This window comes from Canis aureus, chromosome 13 (assembly GCF_053574225.1).
Source record: "Canis aureus isolate CA01 chromosome 13, VMU_Caureus_v.1.0, whole genome shotgun sequence".
Lineage (NCBI taxonomy): Eukaryota > Metazoa > Chordata > Mammalia > Carnivora > Canidae > Canis > Canis aureus.
The window spans coordinates 61295522-61319643 of record NC_135623.1 but is presented as its reverse complement, the minus strand read 5'-3'; the positions used below and the strand labels follow the sequence as shown (position 1 = coordinate 61319643).

Sequence of the window (24122 nt, the reverse complement as noted above, 5' to 3'; positions counted from 1 at the left end):
TGTATTGAAAGGAAAATTGTGAAGAAAATATGTCCTTCTGCATGAAAAAGTATATTAATTAGCATCTCTTGAATGGAGTTGATTATATCCCTCATATTTCCTACTGACATCTGTTGATTCTGCTTAGTATTGATTCTACTTTCTGAATCATGCAATTCTTCCTTTTGGGAATTAAAAACCAAAACCAAACAAAACCGAAAAAAATGGTGCTACCAGTAGCTGAGTTTAGCATTCACTGAAAGAAAGGGCGGGGGGAGGGGAGAGGAAAATTCACTAGCCCCATATCTACATAGGAATTCCTGTTGACGATACTATCATGTTTTTGCTTTACAGTAACCATTAGCATTACACTAACGATAGCAAATTTATATTGATTTCTAAGTGTTTTTGATGGCAGAGTCCTTTTCCCACCCAATCACAACTAGAAATGAGTAATTTCAAGATTAGATTGAATGATAAAATACCAATAATCAGCAAAGATTGATTCTCTTTCTTTCAGCTATTATGACAATAAAGTTTCATCACCTCTGTTCTCTTGTAAGTATTGATGAGTAAATAAGTCAATAGTATTTACTGTTCCTAAAATAATAGTATTTCCTTTTCTTTTTTTTCTTTTTCTTTTTTTAGTATTTCCTTTCTTGAAATGTACTTCAATTCCACTTTTTGCTTGGTACATTCTATTCCTTGAAGGCCTTCCATTATTTCCCCATCTAAATATTTTCTGTAATTCTTTTCCTATTTATATTCTCTTCATTTATTATATATATATATATATATATATATATATATATATATATATATATATTTACCATCATTGTAATTACATGTTAATTCTTGTAAATATATCATAAACATTCACCTTATGGGGTTTGGCCTGTTTTGCTTAACATTATTTTCTTGGACTCACCACAGTGCCTCTGGCAAACATTAGACACTCAAGGAAATTTACTGAGTAAATGAATGAATCCAAGCAAGATAAATGCTGCCAGTATGTGAACCCTTCGTAGATCCTCCTGCCCCCATAAGATAGGTTCCTCCTCCTCCATTCTCTTTGACCACATTGTTTCCTAACTTGTAGTACTGTAGTGTAATGCCTGCAAAATTTGTCTTCCCCTCTTAAACCACGGGTTATGGGGTACAGATACCACTCTTTCTTCCCTATCTTTGCATATTTCATTCTAGGCACAGAGAATGTCTGCAGTAAATGTTTGCTGAATGATGCAACCAACCATCGTACATACTTATTTGGTACATTCAAGAGAGTCTTGTGAAAATACAATATACATGTGCAAAATCTCTGTGCCTTTTGAATGGATGTCCATATAGACATTTAACAATCATATTTGTTTCAAAACATTACATTACTTATATTCCTAATTTCTCCTATACTTTCTATCTTCTAGTTTTGGAAATAATCATTTTCATATAGACTTCCACCAACAGTTATTATGATGAGTCATGAATACATAAATTCTTTAAACAAAAGACTAATGACTATTATTGAAATTCAGTTTCAATGAGACTCTCCTATGAAATTCAAATGAGTTATTGAGGTTCACATTAGAACAAGAGGCCTTCAGGTTAAAAACAACCCTAACTTCATCTCCTGAGCCAGGAATCAAGATTTTTCTACTATAATGTTCACCTCTCTGGCATACAACATTTGGCTCTTTCTTATAACAAGTTAGTTTTATCCAATTATTTAATATTTTATGAGAGATCCATTTTGTATGTCTTAGGGCCTGTATTCTTACATATCAATTAAGGCTGTGTCAACATTTATGTTTGCAAAATGTTTTGTGTTATACAAATTAGTGAATTAATTGTCTCCTCAAAGCATAGAAGGGCCAAGAAATGCATACTTAACTGCATATTTTTCTTCCAATCCTCTATTATCCCAAGGAACTAGTAGCCACTACACACACACACACACACACACACACATACACACGTTTATCAGTTGAGAAAAGAAGCAGATACCCAGTGAAGCAGATCTTAACTCACTAAATCATGATATTATTTCACCAACAGCCCTGGTCACTTACCCTATCTATATAACACAGTGGATTTTATTTTTGTCATTAAGATATTACTGAATGGTTGTCCTATCCTAAAAAACCTTAAATGGAACCAAGTTGGTATAGTAAGCACAGATACAACATCCTTATGTCCAGTAAACTTCTCAAATAGCAAAGACAGACTGAATATGTCTCTCCTATATATTTTAATTTCATAGGTTAACAGGTTTTATAGTGACATAAGGCTTCCCTAGCAGGAGGAAACAATTCTTGAAAAAATAAATACAGGCTTTTTCTGAAGACATAGACACATTCAGACAACAATGTTGATGTTGTCTGTTCCATACTGCACTCTAATGTTTGACGTACTCTGTTTTGCCATAGTCTACTCACTTTTCCCTTAGATCCTCAGCCTTATTTTCACTTAATTGGTGGCTATTTCTTTATCTCTCAAAAGCTCAACAAGTTAAATTTTAATTTTCCAGCTAAATATATCAAAGTTTAGGGCAATGCTCATCATATAAAACATAAGAGTCAGTGGTAATGTATTGAATATAGTTAATGATTAGTATGATGTGTCAGCATGATTGAAGACCATCTGCTATTGCTAACCAAAGCCAGAGAAAATTTAATTGATGATCTTTGCAGCATCCTACATAAACCATAAAGGAAAAACTGCTGTTCAAGCACCTCACACAAATACTCATTGCAAATGCTGACACTGCACGCATATTCTATATTTGGTGCCATTAGAAAACAGAGAGTAGCCAACCTGGTCTACGATGTCGTTTACTTTATCCCGTTCACAGTCCAGAATTACACGTCGTTCCTTTTTTAACTCTAGATCTTGAAAAAGTGATCGGTACGTCTCATCTTTCTTGTCATTGTTAATGTTTCCCACATTGATGGCAGTCACTTGCCATTTCTTTTCAGCAGCAGAATCCAGCACAGCTTGCAGTGTTGATAAGCCTAGGAAGGCAAAGAAAAATGATGACTGATAAAGATACTTGAATAACTCAGAATTACGTTGTGAAATTGACAGTGAATATATTTTTAAGGCTGATATTTTCGTGCAACTGAGGGGATGTTGACTCCTCTAAAAAGCTACAGCGATGATCTTTATCGACATCGACTTATTTCCGCTTCACATCAAAAACTCTTGTATCTATTTGCTATTGTTCTGAAGGAAAGAACCATGGTTTGAGAGGAGAATAGTCTCCCCTTCTTTCAGCTGTCTTCTTTTGGATATAGCTAAAGAGTAATATCTGTGATACCTTTGGTTAAAGTAAAATCCAAAGACATTACACACATTTCTTTCTCTTACAGAATGGGAAAGACTGTTCCTTTACATGTGACAGTCTATCTTTTCACATTAACATCCTGAAGAGGTTGCAAACATTTTCAGGGAGACAAATCTGCATGTCTCTGTGCCTTAGAGCCAATAATGTAGATGAGGCTGTTATTTCCTCCTGTTGTTTTCCGGTAGGCCCTGGTTTTTCCTCAGCCTTCTGTCTGTCACACCATGTTTTTGTTATTGGGACTGATCCCATAGAGATTAAAATGTTCACCTATTAACCAGATGGTAGCAGTTAGTTTTCTAGCTCAGATTTATTACATTTACTTAACTTTCCAAATGTAAGACCCTTTTACTATTTATCAGTAACTTTGCTAATAGCATCATAGGACTTAGAAAATTTTCTTTTTATTTTTTAACAAAAATATATTACCTCATATGTAGGACTGAGAGGGAAAACAATCAGGGAAATTATTGCCTGAAGTTAAATCTGCAGTTCAGCTCTTGGAAAAAGCAGCATATAAACTTGTCTTCCACATCACTTCAAATCTTCACAACCAACCTAAATTCATCATTTCTATTAATAATTTAATGAAAAACACAAAATCTGGGTTCAAAAAAGAATTGAGGACTCATCACATCATCTTCCTGATTCCAGAAAGACCTACATCTTTCTGAGAATGCTGATTCCTTTTTTCCCATAAAATGTGGGATTTACTTAATGTGATCACACTGCTCTATAGATTTTATTCTTATGCTAAACTTTATTTCAGTCCATTTACTATGACAAAATACATGCATTAAAAAAAAAACGTACTGAACCTGGAAAACATCATAAAATTTTTCATTGATTCAATATTGGCCAAGAGTATATAAGATTAGCCTAGAACACCTTGTGATACAAAACACAAGGAAGCTCTCCAAAACTGTCAGCCTTGTGTCAAAAGACTCAGAGCCAACATGATGAAGATCACTTTAAGATGAGGCAATTTGGATATCAATAATACTAATAACTGCAAAAGACTTAATTACAGAACATATTTTTAATCCATGAATTCTTAATAATATCTAACCATAAACACTATTAAAACTGAAACAGCAAAAAATAGAAAATTTGAACAGACTGATAAGCAGGAAAGAAATTGAATCAGTAATATTTAAATATATATAAATACTTGGTTGCCTTTGAAGGATACTAGGAGCTGAGTTATTATTTTGAAATGGGTAAATAAAGGAAAAGAAACAAGCATTTTTGTGCCCTTCTTATATGAACTATACTCAGGATAATAATTAGTTAAGACAGATTTTCTTTTTTGGAAAGACTCCAACTAACAATTAATGAAGGAATGCGGATTTAGAATTGTAACTATCTTGTAATACCTAGTGAATTAATGAATCAAAGTAACAATCATTAACTGCTGCTAAGACCACAAAAAGAGAGATGATCAGAAGTTAAGTGTCTCTAAATAGGAATATTTAACATCACCTATGGAGTATTCCCACCAAAAAAGTGAAGGTGAATCTTACCAAGCTTCTAGTCCTAGCTGCCAATTTATAAGGCATATACAGCAGAGTAATATGCTATAAATATCATAGTGTAGCAATCATCAACTTGAAAATCTACATAAGTTATTAAAGACAAGAGCTATATTAATCATTCGGAGATAGGAACCTCATTTTTATCTTGATTCAAGTAAACTGTGGAAAAAAATAGATGATGATATTAATGAATTACTGTTAATCTACCTGCATATGATAATGATATTGTGGTTATGTTCAAAATAAGAATATTCTTTCAAAATACAAACTGAAATATGTACAGATGAAATGACATGACATCTGGTATTTGTTTCAAAGTAATTGTGAAGATCAAAGGGATATAGATAAAACAGGATTCCTGGGATATTGGTTATTAACAAAGCTGAGTTAAGAGTCCTTGGGGGTCTTCATACTATTCTACTTTTTATTTAAAATATTTCATTATGGAAATTGAAAATTATTTATTTTTATTCAAATTGGGAAGTTGAATCATAAATTGAACTTAAAGTGAATTATTTATTTATTCATTTATTTATTTATTTATTTTTGCAAAACACAATAATTATTTCCTCTCTCCAGTCTTGTACCAAAAACATAAGATACACAAGAATTCCTCAAGGGATAATTTAAACAAGAGACCACATTCCATTGTAAAAAAAAAAATCTATTAATGATAAAATTTCTTCTAAAAACTTCATGGATCACCTATGATTTCCATTCACTATAAATAAACCTTTCTGATATAATTCAAACCCTTTCCTGTTTTTCATCATCAGTGAAGTTTGAACATACAGCTGGTCATCATGATCAATTCAACAGCTATCAAAGTGCCTGAAAACAGTTATTAAATCTATCCAGTCTTCTTTCCGAGTAGGAAAAAAGCTAATTTCCTAAACCTCTTTCACTATCTAGGTCTTACTTTTCTACATTTTAATCTTTATGCAACTAACTCTTCCTTGTTACTTCCTTAAAAACGTTATGTCCATGAATGATGTCCCATATGCTATCCACATATTGTCATATAGCACTGAGATTCCTTTCTTCTAGGCAACAAATCATTTTTTGTTCTTATTTAATCATGAAGTTTACCATATACTAAAATTTCAAGTGGTGATGTATTTGATATTCTATCCCATCTTTCAACATATATTACAAGAAATTTTCAATATAAATAAGGATTTGTAAGTGGGTTTCATCAAGTGATATTCCTATACCTAATATTTACTGGCAGTTTATCTTGTTAAAGAATATGAAGATGATATTAATAAGAATGCATTTAAATAAACGGTTGAGTTTTCATCTCATTTATTCTCTGTGTCAAAAATAAAGTCACAGTTGGTGTGGATATTCTGTTATTAAAACTCTCAGAATTAATATTTTGTAACCTATGAAGCCTAAAAACATTACATCCATTAAGAAGCTAAGTAGCTCAAGTGGTGCAATATCAAACTTGATTAATTTAGTGCCATCAGAAGACAATGAATAATATTAAATCATCTCCTAGGGACAGCCAGAAGTAACTCACAATCCATAACATGGTCTGACTCATGATTTAAAGAGATTGCTGTCCCATGTTTAGTGATCCATATTTTTAGATTTGTTTTTTCAGTATTAGTAACTGACCTCTTAGTCTCTCAACTTGATTTGTGTCTTCCCCACAACTAAGAGTTTTGTATTGATTCTGATTACTTTACAATTAACAGATGATTTAAAATTTGAAAATTAGTGAAAACACATGTTATGACCTTGGAGGTGAAATTAACCACTTCAAACCTAACACAAATGCATGCTCTTGGTCTCTTGATACCACATTCTAATTAGGGGAAAAGTATTACTTGAGATAATCACTCTTTCTCTTCCACACAAACTGGCGTAAAAGTATCTTCATAAATAACTCCAACCCTAATCAGACTATAAACTTGTATGGACAGTGGGAATTCCATATAAACATTAGTTTACTTAAAGTTATTAGTAACTAGGGATGCCTGCGTGGCTAAGTGGTTGAGCATCTGCCTTAAACTCAGGGCATGATCTCGGGATCCGGGATCGATCCCACATTGGGCTCCTTGCAGGGAGCCTGTTTCTCCCTCTGCCTATGTCTCTGACTCTCTCTCTCTGTGTCTCTCATGAATAAATAAAATCTTAAAAAAATAAAGATATTAGTAACCAATAATTATTCTACTCTAGTATCTATACTATATAAGGTATCTGAATTATAGCAGAGACTGATTTCTTCTTACTGAACTACTCAGAACAAAGAAAACTTGAGATACACAGTCATTCATCTACAAATGGGAAAAAAAAATCCAGAAAATTAACAATTCTCCTAATCCACATATTTAAGTTACTTTCTAAAGCACCTCAAGAATATTACAAGAGAAAAAAAGGATATTACAAGAGTCTGCATTTAGTTCTAAACTCTATAAATTCTCAGGCTTTTGACTAAAATAAAGAATAGCTGGACTATGTTTTGTTGGATTACATTACCTCTTCAAGTGCCTGATTGTTGCAAGACTAGTTATAGTTGTATAACCTATTTGTGAGTTGACAATCACCCTAAAACTCTTCCAAAGTATTATGTACTTCACAATTTCATCTTGAGCTAGTTAATAATACTATGAAAGAGTTATAGAAAAGCCATCAGCCTAAAGATAGGCAAAGTCTAAGTGTTTTAGTTTGTGTATTAGTGGGTAGAATTAAAAATGGTTACTGCAAACAGGTATATTTCATTCAAAACATTTCTTTGTTCTTAAAAATATTTTCTTCATTTCATTTAAAATTCACTGCCCTTATTTATCTTTCAGGCACAGAAATTAATATTTATGATCACTAAATCATGGCAGCATGTCTAGGCCAGATTAGATTAACATATATAGTTTCCTCTTTGACTTTCTCAGGAACATCTGAAAAGAAATTTATAATTTGGAAGCATTCTTATTTACACATGAATTATTCTTGGAACTAGAATCAAAGTATCTTCCCTTCAGGGAACAAACAGTATGGTTCAAAACTAAAATCAAGACATAAAGATATTAAGCATTAGTTCTGGTTTAACTTACTGTCTATAGAAATGTGTTGTCTTGTCTTATTAACATTGAACCAATAAATAAGAAACATTTTGATTAAAGTCTTGGCTCAAATTTAATAGATAAAACTATATTTAATGTGTTAACATAGGTAAGCTCTTTACTCTCTATTTCCAAATGTACTAAAGATCTAACTACCTACTGTCTATGAAGTAATAATATACACTTTTTAGGAAGAGCACTGGGTCATCGAGGAGTGGCAGGCTGCTGCAACATGGCTTGGATATAGAGAAGACACCAGCAGCCCTAAAACATCAAAGACACCAAATGAACATTTTCAGAACTCCTCTTATGGGTAAACTTGAAATAGGCAAAGATGATCTTTACAAAGGCCAAGATGTATCTATGTCCTCCCGTGTTTATAACTGGAATGTGGACTCCTGGACTTGTTGCTCAGCATTTTGATAGGTGGTGGGGAAGCAGGAAAGGTTTAAATGGCAGTCCTACTTAGGAGCAGTGAAATAAAAAAAAAATAAAGCATGTTAATTTTTTTTCATCAAGCTCATATTTGGGGCAGAATGTTAATGAGCCATTTTTAAGCTTTGGACCCATGCTGCTCAAAAGAACATCAATTAATATATTTAGAAATTAAAATTTAACAATACGTTTACTTAATTCTAAAATCTCAGTAAATTTTATTAATTTTTTTAAAAACCCTGTATACCAACAAATTGGACAACCTAGAAGAAATAGATAAATTCCTAGAAACATATAAACTACCAAAACTGAAACAGGAAGAAATCGAAAATTTGAACACACTGATAACCAGCAAAGAAATTGAGTCAGTAATCAAGAAACTCCCAAGAAATGAAAGTCCAGGACCACACGGCTTCAAAGATGAAATCTACCAAAAATTTAAAGAAAAGTTAATAACAGTCTTCTACAGCTATTTCAAAATATAGAAAAGGAAGGAAAGCTTCCAACTTCATTCTACGAGTCCAGAATTACCCTGATACCAAAACCGGATAAAGACACCACTAAAAATAGAGAACTACAGGATGATATTCCTGATAAGCATAGATGCAAAAATTCTCAATAAAATGCTACCAAACTGAATTCAATAATACATTTAAAAAAATGACTCACCACCATCAAGTGGGATTTATTCCTGAGTTGCAAGAGTGGTTCAATATTCACAAATCAATCAATATAATACATCACATCGTTAAGAGAAAGGATAAAAATCATTTGATCATTTCAATATATGCAGAAAAACCTTTTGACAAAGTACAACATCCATTCATGATAAAAACTCTAACAAAGTAGGTTTAGAGGGAACACATCTCAGCATAATAAAGGCCATCTACCAAAAACCCACAGCTAACATTCTCCTTAATGGGGAAAAACTGAGACAAGTATGTCCACTCTCACTTTTATCCAATATTGTACTGGAGTCTTGGGACTATCTCAAAATTAAAAGCTTCTGCAAACAATCAATAAAACTAAAAGGCAACCTACAGAATGAGAGAAGATATTTGCAAATGATATGTCTGATAAAAGATTAGTATCTAAAATATGTAAAAACTCAACACCCAAAAAACAATATGATTAAAAATGGGCAGAAGATATGAATAGGTATTCCTCCAAAGAACACATATAGATGAACAACAGACACATGACAAGATCTTCATCATCACTGATCATCAGGGAAATGCAAATCAAAACTACAATGAGCTATCACATTATACCTGTCAGAATGGCTAAAATCAACAACACAAGAAACAACAGATGTTGGGAAAGGTGTGGCAAAAAAGGAACCCTTATGAACTGTGGAAATACAGTGGTGTAGCCACTGTGGAAAACTTGATAAAGATTCCTAAAAAAGTTAAAAATAGAGCTACCTATGATCTAGCAATAGCACTGTTGGATATTTACCCAAATAATACAATAACACAAGTTCTTTTTTAAAAATTTCACTTATTTATTTGACAGAGAGAATGAGCACAAGTAATCAGAGCAACAGGCAGAGGGAGAGAGAGAAGCTGACCCACCCCCTCTCGATGCAAAGCTCCATTCCAGAACCCTGGGATCATGACTGAGCCAAAGGCAGATGCTTAAGCCACTGAGCCACTGAGGTGCCCCCAAAGCACTAATTCAAAGAGATACTTGCACCCTTACGTTTATGGCAGTATTATTTACAATAGTCAAGACATGGAAGCAGCCCCAGTGTCCATTGGTAGATGAATGTATAAAGAAGATGTGGTGTATAAATACACAAAGAATAAAATACTGCCATTTGCAACAACATGGATGGAGCTGGAGAATATAATACTAAGCCAAATTAGTCAGTCCGAGAAAGACAAATACCATATGATTTCACTCACATGTGGCACTTATGAAAACAAAACAAAGAAGCAAGGGAAAAATGTAAGAGAGAGAGAGAAAGAATCAGACCTTAACTAGAGTTAACTAGACTCTCAACAGAGAACAAACAGATGGCTACCAGAGGGGAGGTTGGCGGGGCGCAGAATGGGTGAAATAGGTCATGGGGATGAAGACATGCACTTGTCATGATGAGCACAGGGTGATGTATGGGGGTGCTGAATCACTGTATTGTACACCTGAAACTAATATAACTGTATGTCAACTAACTGGAATTAGAATAATTTTTTAAAAGATTGACAAAAAACCCTATTAAATCCAGGAAGGAGAGAGAGTGCCATATCAAGGGCAGGACCAAATTGTTTGAAATCGAAGCATTTGGGATAAACTGAGAGATGAAATCATGGAATCTATTTTTAAAACATGCACAAAGGGACAAAGCATAGACAAAGGGAACAAAGATGCATGCTCTTCATCACATAACACGAAATAAGGAGGAACTTTCTTGAAATGAACCAGAGATGAGTTAATGACCTAAGGAAAGAAACCCAGTCACACGATGAATACACCAATAAATTTTTTAAATTAAATAAGATGAAAAAGCTATAAAAATTAAGACACTAATAAGAAAAAAAATTGGATAGCAAAAATCCCACTTCCTTGATCCCAAGCAAACACTATATAAGGATCAAGTCCTTTGCTAATATTTTGAGTCTTACATATCTTTGAAAATAGTTTCAGATCCAGTATAACACTGTGCATATTAAAATAGGAGTAGCTATTTAATAATACCTTGAAAATGTATCCATAAGGCCATTTTTGGCTCTATTATATAATACTGAATATCATAACTCGAATAGCCTTCTCTCAAAAGATGAACTTAAATCAATTTGTACAATTTCACGAGAGGAAATTATCTCATCACTTCAATTTCATTTCATATTTCCAAAGTATAAAATCAATCCAACAAATTACTTCAATCAAATCAAATCAATCGATAAAATGAATCCAATAAAGTCACTTCAAAATATTTCATGTTCTTTTCACAAAGACATACACTCATCCATCTTCACCTGATCATATCTCAGAGCTTTTCTTTCTTCAGTATCTCCCTCAAATACTAGAGTTTCTCTTCTTCTATTTATGGCAGCTGTTGCCTATATGAATTTTCTCAAAAGTTGGTGTTCACCTAGAGGGAGTCACAGTGAGGGTGAAGCATGCCCCTAAGTAAAAATGCCATCTTCAACCTTGTCAAACAGGAAAGAGAATTCATCTTCTGACCCTTTAGTTTAGCCAGCAAGATTCAGGTTCTCATATTATCTCAAACTTAAAATATACAGAGGCTTAACTCATTCACCTAGTAATACAATTTATTGAATATGAGCTCTGTTCCAGCATTACCTTAAGCACTGTGTGTATAGTTAGGAACTGGACACTCAGTGTAAGGGGTACACCGGGACATTCCCTTTTTGGGGCTTACATCCAGAGCACAAATAAAAGACATAATGCTTGGCCTGTGTGACTAAAATAGTCCCTGGAACACAGCAGGAGCTCAATAGCAGTTCTTGAGTAGACGAATGGATACTACTGTTAATTATAAATTGTGATAAGTACTGTAGAGGAAAAGAGAGGACTTATCTAAGAGAGAATATCAGTATGAAAGGCAGCTCTGTGGAAATGCTCTCTGAGCTAAAGCAAGAAGGAAGAGAAAGAACTAGAGACATGTGCAGAGATGTGAGGTGAAAGGGTTTGGTTTGGTGCATCTGGAGACAGTGAAAGAAGATTAGTTAGATGGATTTAGCTTAGTGACTGAGCAAGATTGTAGTATAAATTGGCAGGAACCAGACCTTAGAGCCATGGTAAGAATTCCCAATTTCATCTTCATTTTAATGAGAAGTGTTTTAAGCAAAAGAATGATAAGGTCAGAAAAGCATCGAAGAGCATTTACATATGGCAGCTACTTGGTGGAAAATGGATTAAAAAGAAACACGTGTGGAAATGGAAAGACAAGAGAAGGAAAACGTGGTGGTGGCTGGGCCTAGAGCAACAACAAAGAATGTCAGTGATAAAATACATTCTGATGGCAGAAATCACAGCAGCAGGATGGAGGGGGTAAAAGAAGCGTCAGGAATACTCACAGATTGCAGGCTAGTTTTATTAACGTAACAGAGTGCTAAAAGAGTTGGGAGACAGCAAAGAGGAAAGTCAATGAATAAGCTCCGTTTTGTAAGCCCTTTTATCACATTAGTAAGTGTGCTTCGGAATCATTCAGCACATTGCAATTTCTATTTTCCTGAAATGATAGTTTCTGTTGTAGTTTTTCATTTCTCATAGGTATAGCAATGCTCTCCCTTCTCAAAACAGCCAGGACAAGTTGTTGACATAGCAGCTTTCTTCAGCTTGTAGAGTGCTGACCGGCTTTTCCACAGAGTGTCCTCCTCCCCGGGACTAGGGGGACAGAGCAGAGAATCAGACACCTCGCTTGAGCACTCCAGATGCGACTGCTGCAGCAAATGATTACAAACTAATCAATGAAGAATTGATTGACGGCTCGCTCTCTTCTTGTCTGCCCTTCTGGGTTAACAAGGTGCCCTATCTTGGTCGAAACAGGCTTTGGCTTTCATTTGAACCTTTCAATATTCCAGGAAGTAAGCTGCTGAAGGAAGCCCAGTTTGGCACTTAGGTACCCTTACAATAGTGGTTTTTAACCCTTTCGAGTTTGGTTATGGAGACTGTCTTTAGAAAAATACATGTGCAAATATGTGCACAAAATCTTCGTATAAATTTAGTAAATACACAGACCCCCTGAAGCCAAATCACAGAGCCAGGAATAGTTAAGAACAGCCAAGATTCCAAAGAAAATGAAAACACCAATTTGAAAAGATACATGCACCCCTATGTTTATTGCAGCATTATTTACAATAGCCAAGATATAGAAATAGCCCAAGTCTTGACTAATAGATGAATGGGTAAGTAAGATGTGATATATACACAACGGAATATCACTCACCCATAAAAAAGGATGAGATCCTACCATTTGTTACAACATGGATGGATCTAGGCAGTATTATGCTAAGTGAGATAGACAGAGAAAGAAAAATACCACATGATTTCACACATATAAGGAATCTAAAAAACAAAACAAATGAATAAACAAAGAAACAGAATCAGAATCTATAAAAAAAAAAAAAGCAGAACCAGACCTATAAATACAGAGAACAAACTGTAAAATACAGAAAACAGAATATAGAGAATAAAACTGATAGCTGCCAGAGGAAGAGGGGGGTGGAGGTCAGGCAAAATGGGTAAAGGGGAATGGGAGATATGGGATTCCAGGTATGGAATGAAGAAGTCATGGGAATAAAAGGCACAGCATAAAGAATGTAGTCAGTGGTACTGTAATAATGTAAGGTGACAGGTGGAGCTAGAATTGTGGTGAGCAAAGCATAATGTAGAGTTGTTGAAACACTATGTTGTACACCCGGAACAAATGTAACATTGTGTGTCAACTATACATAAATAAATAAATAGATAGATAGATAAATAAATAAATAAATAAACAAAATTAAAAAAGAACAGCTGGGATTCTATGACATACTTCAAGCAGGTTTGTTAACACCAAACTTCGCAAAAGAGATACTGGAAACATGAAGGAAGCAACTCCCCCTGAAAATATAATTTTAGTATAACGAGCCAAGATTTTATCCAATTAGTATGCTAATCAATAACATCTCATCATAAACCTAGAATTACAAAAAAGCGTGAGTCTGGTGTCAGAAGAACTGGGTCGAACTGTACCAGCTGTTCAAGGGGAACATGATCAATCCTTTAACTTCTTTGAGATTCAGGGATGTCATTTTCAAGCAAGGTTAATAATGATCATACTTGCCTTCATAAAACGTTTGCATATGAAAATATTTAATCGCTACACATTTCTCTAGAAGTTCTTATTTGTATATTTATTCACATTTTACTTAAATCAATTTTCAAGGCAGCCACTTCACGGACCTTCAACTGGTAATGTAGTCACCGTAGGGTCTTAGCTGCTGATGTCAGCACATGCTATTTACATTACAACTGAACACTTGGGCACTGGGTTGACAGAGTCTATATCTTTGAACATTCACAACTTAAAAAAAAAAAAAAACTCTATTTCCTAAGTTTAAAATTGCATTATTCATTTACACAGCAAAAAAAAAAAAAAAAGAGAGAGAGAAGAAAAAAAAGTCAAGTGACCCTTGGACTTCAACATACTGTGTAACTCCATCACATCACACATAAGTATTAAGTGTAGGCATTGAATTTGAACCGTTACAAAGGCAGAGGGATATTGTCACTTACCTCTGTCACTGTCATAGAGATATGCAAACTTGTCCCATTGATAGTATTCAATCAGGCTAAGAAGTGCTCCTTTGAGGTCAGGTCTCATCTGAATGACGAATGGATGTGTGCCATCTGTTGGGAAGCTGGGAGTGATGAAGGAGACATGGAGCGTTCCACAAAATGATGTTATGGTATTTACAGACTTCTTGTCATAAAATCCAAAAATAGCATAGACTCCTCTTGAAAACTGGGAGCAGACTGAATAGGAAAAATAGAAAGGATAAATCATTGAAATTAACATACAATTACTCAGATTTGCTTAAAACTTAATGCCCTTTTATATGAAATATAAAATAAATTGAAAAAATATAAAGTTCATATCAATGATCCATCCGTTGTACGGGCACTTATTTATGTAGGACTCTCTTTGAGGAATTCAAAGAACTACAAAGCATTAAATAGCAATTTTGACTACAAGAAAACAGATGCATTATTTTTTAACAAACGATGTAAGTGTAAATCTATTTTAGAACAACCATATTGAAAATAAGTGTAGAGGTGCCTGGGTGGCTCAATTTCATTGAGCATTGAGCGTCTGACTCTTGGTTCCGGCTGAGGTCATGAGATGAAGCTCCAATGTGGGCTCCTTGCTCAATGGAGAGTCAGCTTAAAGAGCTGCCCCTCCCCTCTTCCCTCTGCCCCTTCCCCCCACTTGCATGCAAACACTGTTTTCTTTTTCTTTCTCTCTCAAATAATTTATCTTTTTTAAAAAAAGTGTAAGTAACAATCATTAGTTTTAAGAAGAACAAATTGCAGTTACCTGGCATTTACACATATTCATAATATCTCATTCTCTCTAATATATGAGTCTTTAAAAGGATTTATTGTGTCCATGAGGCTTCATACTAGAAGGTCAGAGTGCTTATGAAGAATTCTAATGCTGACCGCAAGTTTTTTAAGAAAAACTTAGATGCAAGACTCACATCATACCCAAAGAGACATAGCACCAGAAAGAGATCCCTAACTTGGGCCTCTCAGTCAAGTAGCAATTAAATGGAGTTCAGAACTCCTAATTTTCATCTTTCTTATGGACTTCCCTTACTCATATGTTCTACCCCATACAAAACAAAGAATATTACCAAAATATTCTGACTTAGGACCATAATTCTTTAAAAAATATAATATTTTATTTAAAAGTCCCCTTCACTCCACATAGTTCTTTTTCAGTAAATGGCCCATGATAATACCTTCTCTTACCCCCTCCTCATAGTCAGACTATCATTAATCATTGTTTATTCTAATACCTAAATATACTCAAATGCGGTCCATTTATTTGTATCTCCATCCCAATTATCCGAGTTCATTAACAGTCCATAGTTATATTGTACTCGCCTTGTGCCTGGCATGATCGATGGTATGTAAACTCATTTATTTCTCATGAAAATTCTGGAGGCAGGAACTCTTATTATTCCCAAATATGAATTTTGATAGGAAAATTGAAACACCAGATTAAGTGATTTGCCCGTTTGCACAAGTAAAAGATCCTGTCTTCAAACCTAGGCATCCGGATTTGAAGACCAGGTTTTTTACTAATGGATAATACTCCTATTCTCACTTGGATTATTGTGATACCTGCCCAACTTTCTTCCTTCATCCAATATTCTCTTTCCATTCGATTCTCTACAATATAGCCAAAAATAAATTTTTGAAACACAAATCTGAAAATATCTGAGAAGTAAGGGTTACCTTGTCCAAGACTGATTCTTCTGAAATGTCTGAAACCATGTCTGAAACCACCCATACCACAATGCTGAAGATTACCAATTCAGGTCAACCACATAGCTTTAAATGATTAAATAGCTTATGTTTTTAAATCTCCAGAGTCATTTCAATCCGAGGAAATGAAATGAGCAATCCAGTAACATAATCTAACAACCCAGAGCATAATACCAAGCATCCTTTCAAATTAATTAATCCCATTTAAAGGATAAAACCAATGCAAACTTATTTTATTTTATTTCCTTTACAAAAATAGAATATCTGTAGAAAAATAGATTTCCTTCATGAATATGAGCATTGCTACAATACATACAGATTCTAATAACCAATTCCAGACAATCAATAAATAATAGGCAATAGTTTTCAGCAAGTATTAAATGATATGAAAGGAAAGGAAAGCAAGATGGGCTATTTCTTTGAGTGCCTTCTATTTATCAAATGTTCCCATTTTCCTTTAAATACTTACTAATCTTCAACTCACTTCTGTCTTTCTAACATAAGTTTTCTAGGATCTCTAGGTTTTATCTGTGTAATATATCAATTGGCATCTCCTCTTGTATTACCCATCTTCTGTGGAGTAGTCTCATATATCTCAGGAAACAACTAAATGTATTCCTTTACATTTATTTCAAACTTTAACATAAAATAGAGATGAGATTTCCGCCCTTTATTCATGTTCATATTTTGTCCTTGTCTGAGTACAGAAGTTGAAAATATTAATGTGTTTGACTGGGATCATTCTTCATAGAAGTAAAAAAAAAATTAAAACACACACACACAAAAACGCTTTCATTGTTAAAACTCTTCTAGGCAAATTCTGGGGTAATTTTTTATTTTATACATGGATATATGTGTACTGACATGTACATCTTAAATCTTAAGTTTGTTCATATTACGATGATTCCATATTACATATGTAAAGGGGAAATTGCTATAGAATTCTCTCCGGGTCTATTTTATTTCATTTCCCATGAAGCGTTGGCATAGCACCTAAACAGTATAGGAATATCAGGTGATATGATTTATTAATGAGATCTGTTCTCCTCATCTTAAGTGAAATGGCTTCTGTGATGGGAACAGCAGCCACAATATCAGCAAAATGCTTAATGAAGGACGGTCCTGTTTGAATGCATAGACAATCTTAATAAGGAGCCATACCTCTCATTTTCCATTTGTTTTAGACTCTGAAGTGAGTTGTCAAGGGGCCTCCTGGCTATTGTGGCCATCTGGAAACACTTGGCTTCAGCCCAACAACAGGCACAAGCTGCACAAAACTTCACAAGAAATTACAATTCACCTGATTCAAAAGGCACTTTTTTTTCCAGGCAATTCTGCTAATTCTCCAATGGGCATAATTTTGTAACCATGGTCTTTCTTTCCTGACTATCCCTGGTCTTTCCAAACCTTCTACCTTCTTCCTTTTTCCTCTTCATGGCACATATTCAATTGTCTATTTGTCTATATCTCCTTTTTTTCCTAGGCATTTCTCTCTTAATGTCCCTTTCTGCACATACAATTAACAGTCATTTGGTCAACATTTGCTCATCTCCTTCTCTTTATCTTGGGTCAATCACTGTCCCTGTCCCCAAGCACGGTAAGAATATCATTGAGATTTACAACCAGGAATCAGTCAGAATGCTGACCTGAACTGAGGTATTTTGTTTATCCAGTTTGCAGTGAGCATCTCAAGATAAAAAACAAAACAAAAAGCAAAAAAACACAAAAAACAAAAATAAAAAACCTTAGTGCTACACTTCTAACATTCCATCCCCAAAATACACGGGTATTTTTACATGCCAACACTAATGCTTTCCCCAATATACCATAGATACATGACCCAATTGACACAATACATAAGAATCTTAGATGGATTGTTTCAGAATTACTCCTCACTCCATTAGAAATTAAATTGCTCATTGTGAGCTCAACTTCTTTTCCAGCTATCCCTCCAAACCTTAAAGCCATTTCCCTAACTTATATCATCTTCAAAGAGAAGATTTACTATCACTGAGAATAACCAAATAATGTGTCATGAGGGGTGGAAATAATTCCAATGATAGCTTTCCGAAATTATTTAGGCAATAACACACCCTCTACATATATTCATTCTTTTCCTACGTCATCTCTGGAAGCAAAGGAAGGAAGAAAAAAGATCAAATTTCAATTCTAAGTCTATGGCCCATACAATTGCCTTATGAAACACTATTATAACTTTCTGAATGATGATGCTCATGAATATTAGAATTGCATTCATGTCTTAAGACTCAAAACTGATTGCAAAGGTAAAGATGCTCTTACTGAATCCTATTTTAATAAAATATTTAATATTAACTTCAAGAAACTCAGCAAAGGGAAGTCCTTTTAAAAGACACTTTAGGTCAAACAGCAGAAATGATCATCTCCTGGGTGTAAGTAACTTGCTGATTATTCCACTTTTTATTACAAGCCCAGATGATATAAGCCAATAACAATGCTGATAGTGCATCCGCCTCTCATCTTTTTCTCTGGGGTCATTCTGCTCATTGGTGCTGCTAATGTAGCATACTCGATACAGTCTGGAGAACCTTGCATGGTTATTTAGTAGAAAGGCAAAAAAAAAGAACAGGACATGATTTATTTTTGTTTTACGTTTATTTAATACTAAATTGCCATTCACTTCAACGAAACAGCATAGGCTGCTTCATAAGCAGGAATGGTGAGAGCCCCTTTGCAGCTTGTGCAAAGCCTGATAAAAGCTGCATCACCAAGCAATCCTGACTTCAAAATCTGGAGCCCACTGAAAATATCTCTTCCCTCTTCACTAAACTTCTGACATTAACCCCTTGCAAACTTTGACCCCGGTTTTCTATTGAAATTTCCCTATCATTTGTCAGTGAGATCTCTTCATCACTAAATCCAATCATCCTTTTCTCAGATCAAGCTTTCTTAGCCTCTCTGAATTTATTAATCAAAAGCCTGCTGCTTGATCTCCTCTCTCTCTCTCTCTCTCCTGCTATTAGGCTTGTTCTTTTCCAATCCCTTCTCCACAATGCTGCCAATGTAAAATCATACCATCTTGGTACTCTTCCTCTAATTATCTTTCACTCTCATCTTTTTTTTTTTTTTTTTTAACATCCCAAATTAAAAAGGCATTCTCCAAGGATCTGTCTTCCGATCGTCTTTTCTTCTCTTTTTACATCTTATCTCTTAGTGGTCACATTCCTTTTAACAAGGTCAAATTCAACTTTTTATGCATGCTTCCCAAAACTTCATTAGCATCTCATTTGTCTCCCTTTGTCTATTTACTTACTGAACAAACTCTTGCTGTGAACATTTGATGTGATAAGCATATGTTAGGCTTAGAAACTGCCAAAACAAACAGGAAAGATACTGTCCACGTTAGCTGGAATTGCTACCTTAGCTCCAATTTCTCATCCTCCAATATCACCCACTGGAAAAATGTTTAATTCCCTATCATTCAGCTATATCCATAAAAACAGGAGGAAGAAATCCTGAAAATTTTATCCTACAAAACATGAGTTTGTGTTGATCGTTTTTTCCCTTTCTGCTCATGGCACCATAACTCTTGTAACCGTTGGTCTTCCATATTTCAGAATAATTAATGTATTACTCCTCTTTGTCCTCTTTATAACATTTATAACCGTCTCCGTTTTATTCTACTTCATTCATTCCACATTAACCAAGTATTTTTGAGAACTGATTATGTACTGTCCTAGGTGTTAGGGAAACAACATTAAGTATGATAGGCCAGGTCCCTACTTCTGTGAAGCTCATATACTCTACTTCTTATGCGTCTCTTGTATCTGCACCTTCATTTTCATTCTCCTTCGTTTTGCCAACCTGAACTGTCCCAACCTCCTCGCTCCTTCAATTCATACTTTTGTTATATTAGTCATCCTAAAGCATACTACATAAAAGGAATTCTCCAAGGATCTGTCTTCCAATTGTTTGTCTTCTTTCTTTACATATCTTAGTGATCTCATCCCTTTTAATAAGGTCAAATTCAACTCTTGGTACAATGGTTTCCAAACTGAACAACCACCAGAGTTGTCTCCTTTTACCTGCTTAATTCCTGAGAAAATATGTACTGTAAGTCCACTGCATTTTATTATGCAGCAAATATACTGAATACATATATTGCATACAATTAATGTTGAAGACATATTTTAAAGATCATTTCATATTTATTTCCTTGCTGGTATAATTTTCAATTAAAATGTTTAATTCAAAAAAAAAAATAATAATAAAATGTTTAATTCTTTCAAGAAAGACCACGTGTGAGTTTTCTGAAATTAAGACAAAAAAGAAAAAAAATACATAAAATATTTAACACTATTTTACACTGTCTAAAAGCCAATAACTTCAATATCAAATATTAAATACCACAGAGAAGTTATTATTCTCTAGTCAAGGACCTTGGAGTTCTGACCTTAGATCTAGCAATTGTACAGGCTAACCCTGAGAACCAGGGATTGAATCCAGGTGTTGCTATTATTTAGTTGGACTTGGATGGGCAAGTTACTTTATTTCACCCTGTTTAAGTTTGGTCATTTGTAACAGAGGATAATAATGTTAATGTTACGTACCCATCCACCTATGAGATGGATTAGTATTAAAGAAAATATGAGGGGTACCTGGGTGGCTCAGTCAGTTGAGCATCTGCCTTTGGCTCTTGTCATGATTTCAGGGTCCTGGGATAGAACCCCATGTTGGGCTCTGCTCAGCGAGGAGTCTGCTTCTCCCTCTCCCTTTGCAACTCTACCCCCACATTTGTGCTCTCTTTCTCTCAAATAAATAAATAAAATCTTATAAAAAAGAAAAGAAAAAATCAGCTGCAACAGTACTGACAACTAGGAAGCTCCATATAAATCTCTTGTGACCTCCCTACATATTGCATGTTCTAATCAATGTTAATATTGACTATTTATTAATCATGCACCAGGATTTTACTTGTCCTTTTTCTTTAGTGTAAAATTCACCAATTCCATAAAGCAAGTGTTCATGTATTAATATAAAACCCATCTTTTCCAAATGTGGGGCTCACTCCGGACTTCTTCCTTTCCTTAATCCCCAGCGTACAAATTGTCATCAATACTGCCCCTTTGACTTCTCAAATCTGCCCTCTCCAGCCCCCCATCTTTGCCTTCATATGTATGGTCCCCAAACACTTATTGATTGGATACCTGCAATAACTACCCAAATAGCCCCCTTTAAAATAAATCTCTTCCTTATCATGGCAGAAAAAAATTATCTTGCTTAAAATCCATCGATGTCCCCCTATTACTTAGAGAATAACATATATAATAGTAGTCAGATGTTAGCTGCGCTGTGTGGCCTGAGTTACATGCCTCTCTTACATGGGGTTCTAAAGCAATCTGCATTTCTGCATGTTAGCCTGAGTTATAATTGTCTGGCTTTGCCCTTGAACTCTGAGCTAACTGAAAGCAGAGAATGAAGTGCTGTTTATCTCACATACTTGGCACACAGCAGGTATTGGTTAAATATCATGTAATAAAACACCAATTCTTCCATGAAGGCTGTCCTGTTTACCATCAACTGAATTATGATTTTCCCGATTATGAGCACCTTCCTCATGGGAGGTACAGTATGAAGTACAATATGTTTGAGTGAGCTTGTTGGGGCGGGGGGTCGGTGGGGAAGGGTGATTTTTATCTCCTTGAGAGCAAGGTTCAGTGTGAAAGCAAAATAAGAATACCTGAACTGGAAGTCCAGTTTCATCCTGGGGTCTTCTGGTAGGAGGAATCATTGAATCTGAGCTTATTTCCTAGTCTACTGAGTGAGGAGAATTAATTCCTCTCTTGCCTAAATTGAAGGAATGGTTTAAAGTTTAAATTAGATAATATAGAGAGAAATGCTGGGGAAAATATAAATCATGAAATAACTGGGTTAATCACAAAAATTCAACCATAGGGATTTTGTAGTCTCTGCAATACACAATTCAGGAATTTTCACAAGTCCACCATTAATACTTGTTGGACAAATACGTGATCTGAACCAATTGGATAACGAAGATATAAAAGAGCTTCCTATGATTTCATTTCCATTGGTACTGGGGTAATCATGTCAGGACAGTATTTTTCATCCTTCTACTATAATATTGCAAAATAACTGGTGTTCATGTAAAATTACCCATGAAACTTCGTCTCTTAATTCTCACAATAGGTAAACAAACAAACAAACAAACACCATGATCATTAGTATAAGAAGATAATTCTTGGAACATCTGTGAAATTTTATTATTTTAAGCGTTCAAAATATATTTGATACTGGAGAATTTGCACAGAGAGGTGAAGTTACTAACCTTAAAAAATAAATGGTGCAGGATGCACTTGGACAGCTAAATGAACGAGGTGAACTTCTTTGTCTTGGACATATGTCCAATAATACATTTTGCACGTGAAAATACCCTCAGGTGTTCTCACAGTCTCAAATGTCTTCTTTATATAATTCGATGGAGTTGTTCATGCTTGGAAACTTATCATAAACAACAAGTATTCCTTCAAAAAAGGTAATTGTAACAGAAGGCACTTGAACATTAGCTTTCCATGTTAAAAAACAAAACTACAGTTTCCTTTCTTCGTGGAAAATCTAAGTAAATACAATAGTCTATTCTCACAATGAGGTGGAGTAAAACTATCTACTTTTCATTAATGAGATTATTTTAAAGTTCACAAATTTATGTGGGCACCTTCTTTTACTGTCAATGGACAGGAAGGATCTCCCACTCTGGTGCTGGCAGTTAGCACCTCTGACAAAACTCTCATCTCTTCAAAAGCCTACCCTTCTGCATTTACTCCTGCTCCTGCTCCTCAGACACCAGCACAATTCCCAGTGAAGACATTCACTATATAGCTATCGAATACAACACTAAATGATTTAAAGAAAATGTGAAGAATAATACACAGACACCACAATGACATTTTCTATAAATTGCCTCACTGATGATTTTTCCTATAGCCCTGCCACAAACCTTTACTATGATAAATTCCTTCTCTTTTGCATATATTTTGATCCCATTTTTCATATAAATATTAAATGTGATGCAGCATCATCACTCAATAGTAGAAGACTATGAAGCTGTAATAATAGATTTTTTTTCTTTCCCTCTAACAAACATTTATCCTTCCTGACCTTCCTGTTATGTTTGCTGAGTGAGGTGAAATGTCATAAGTTTATTGCTGTTGCCCATATTATATGCAGCTTTAGAAAATCAATAACATTTATTCTGGCTTCATTCATCATTGGGGATAGCAAGCAATGGTAGTACTGGCAGTAATAGGCAATAACTCTCATGTGAATTTTAATGATGGGTTTTGGACACATAAACGAAAGAGAATTACCTCTGTTTATAGAAGATGCTATTTCACAAAAGATAGACCCATTCTTCATTCCTTGGACATGTATTTCCTCCTCATAAATTCGCAGAGTTCTACTCTCTGCAAATTCTTGCTCAGCTTATGCTCTATGTAAATTCTGGGCACTGCATGACCTGATGTGATTTGAATGTTGTGGATAAAGAATGCCAGGCTGAATGTCTCGAGGCCTGGCATCTAATCCCACTTGTGACACAGCCAGCTGTATGCTTCTGGCAAATTGCAACTTCAAATGTCTCAGTGCCCTCAGAGGTCCCATTGAGCTCAAACTTGGGCCTGTATGGCCAAACATCAAAGAGAGAAATTATACAAAATGTCAGGTAGTGCATATTTATTATTCATCGCAAACTTAACTCCTATAAAACTG

The 24122-nt window shown here is 34.7% G+C and overlaps 1 protein-coding gene across 3 annotated transcripts in view; it reads right to left on the bottom strand.

The window, feature by feature from the left end:
* The window catches only part of GRIA2 (glutamate ionotropic receptor AMPA type subunit 2), a 150023-nt gene that overhangs the window by 58990 nt on the left and 66911 nt on the right, over window positions 1-24122 (bottom strand). For all 3 annotated transcript variants that reach the window (XM_077846498.1, XM_077846499.1, XM_077846497.1), the window contains 2 exons: window positions 14601-14840; window positions 2791-2987 (listed from right to left, as the gene is read on the bottom strand). In XM_077846498.1, coding sequence (XP_077702624.1) covers window positions 2791-2987; window positions 14601-14840 — 437 coding nt within the window. The remainder of the gene's footprint in view (window positions 1-2790; window positions 2988-14600; window positions 14841-24122) is intronic.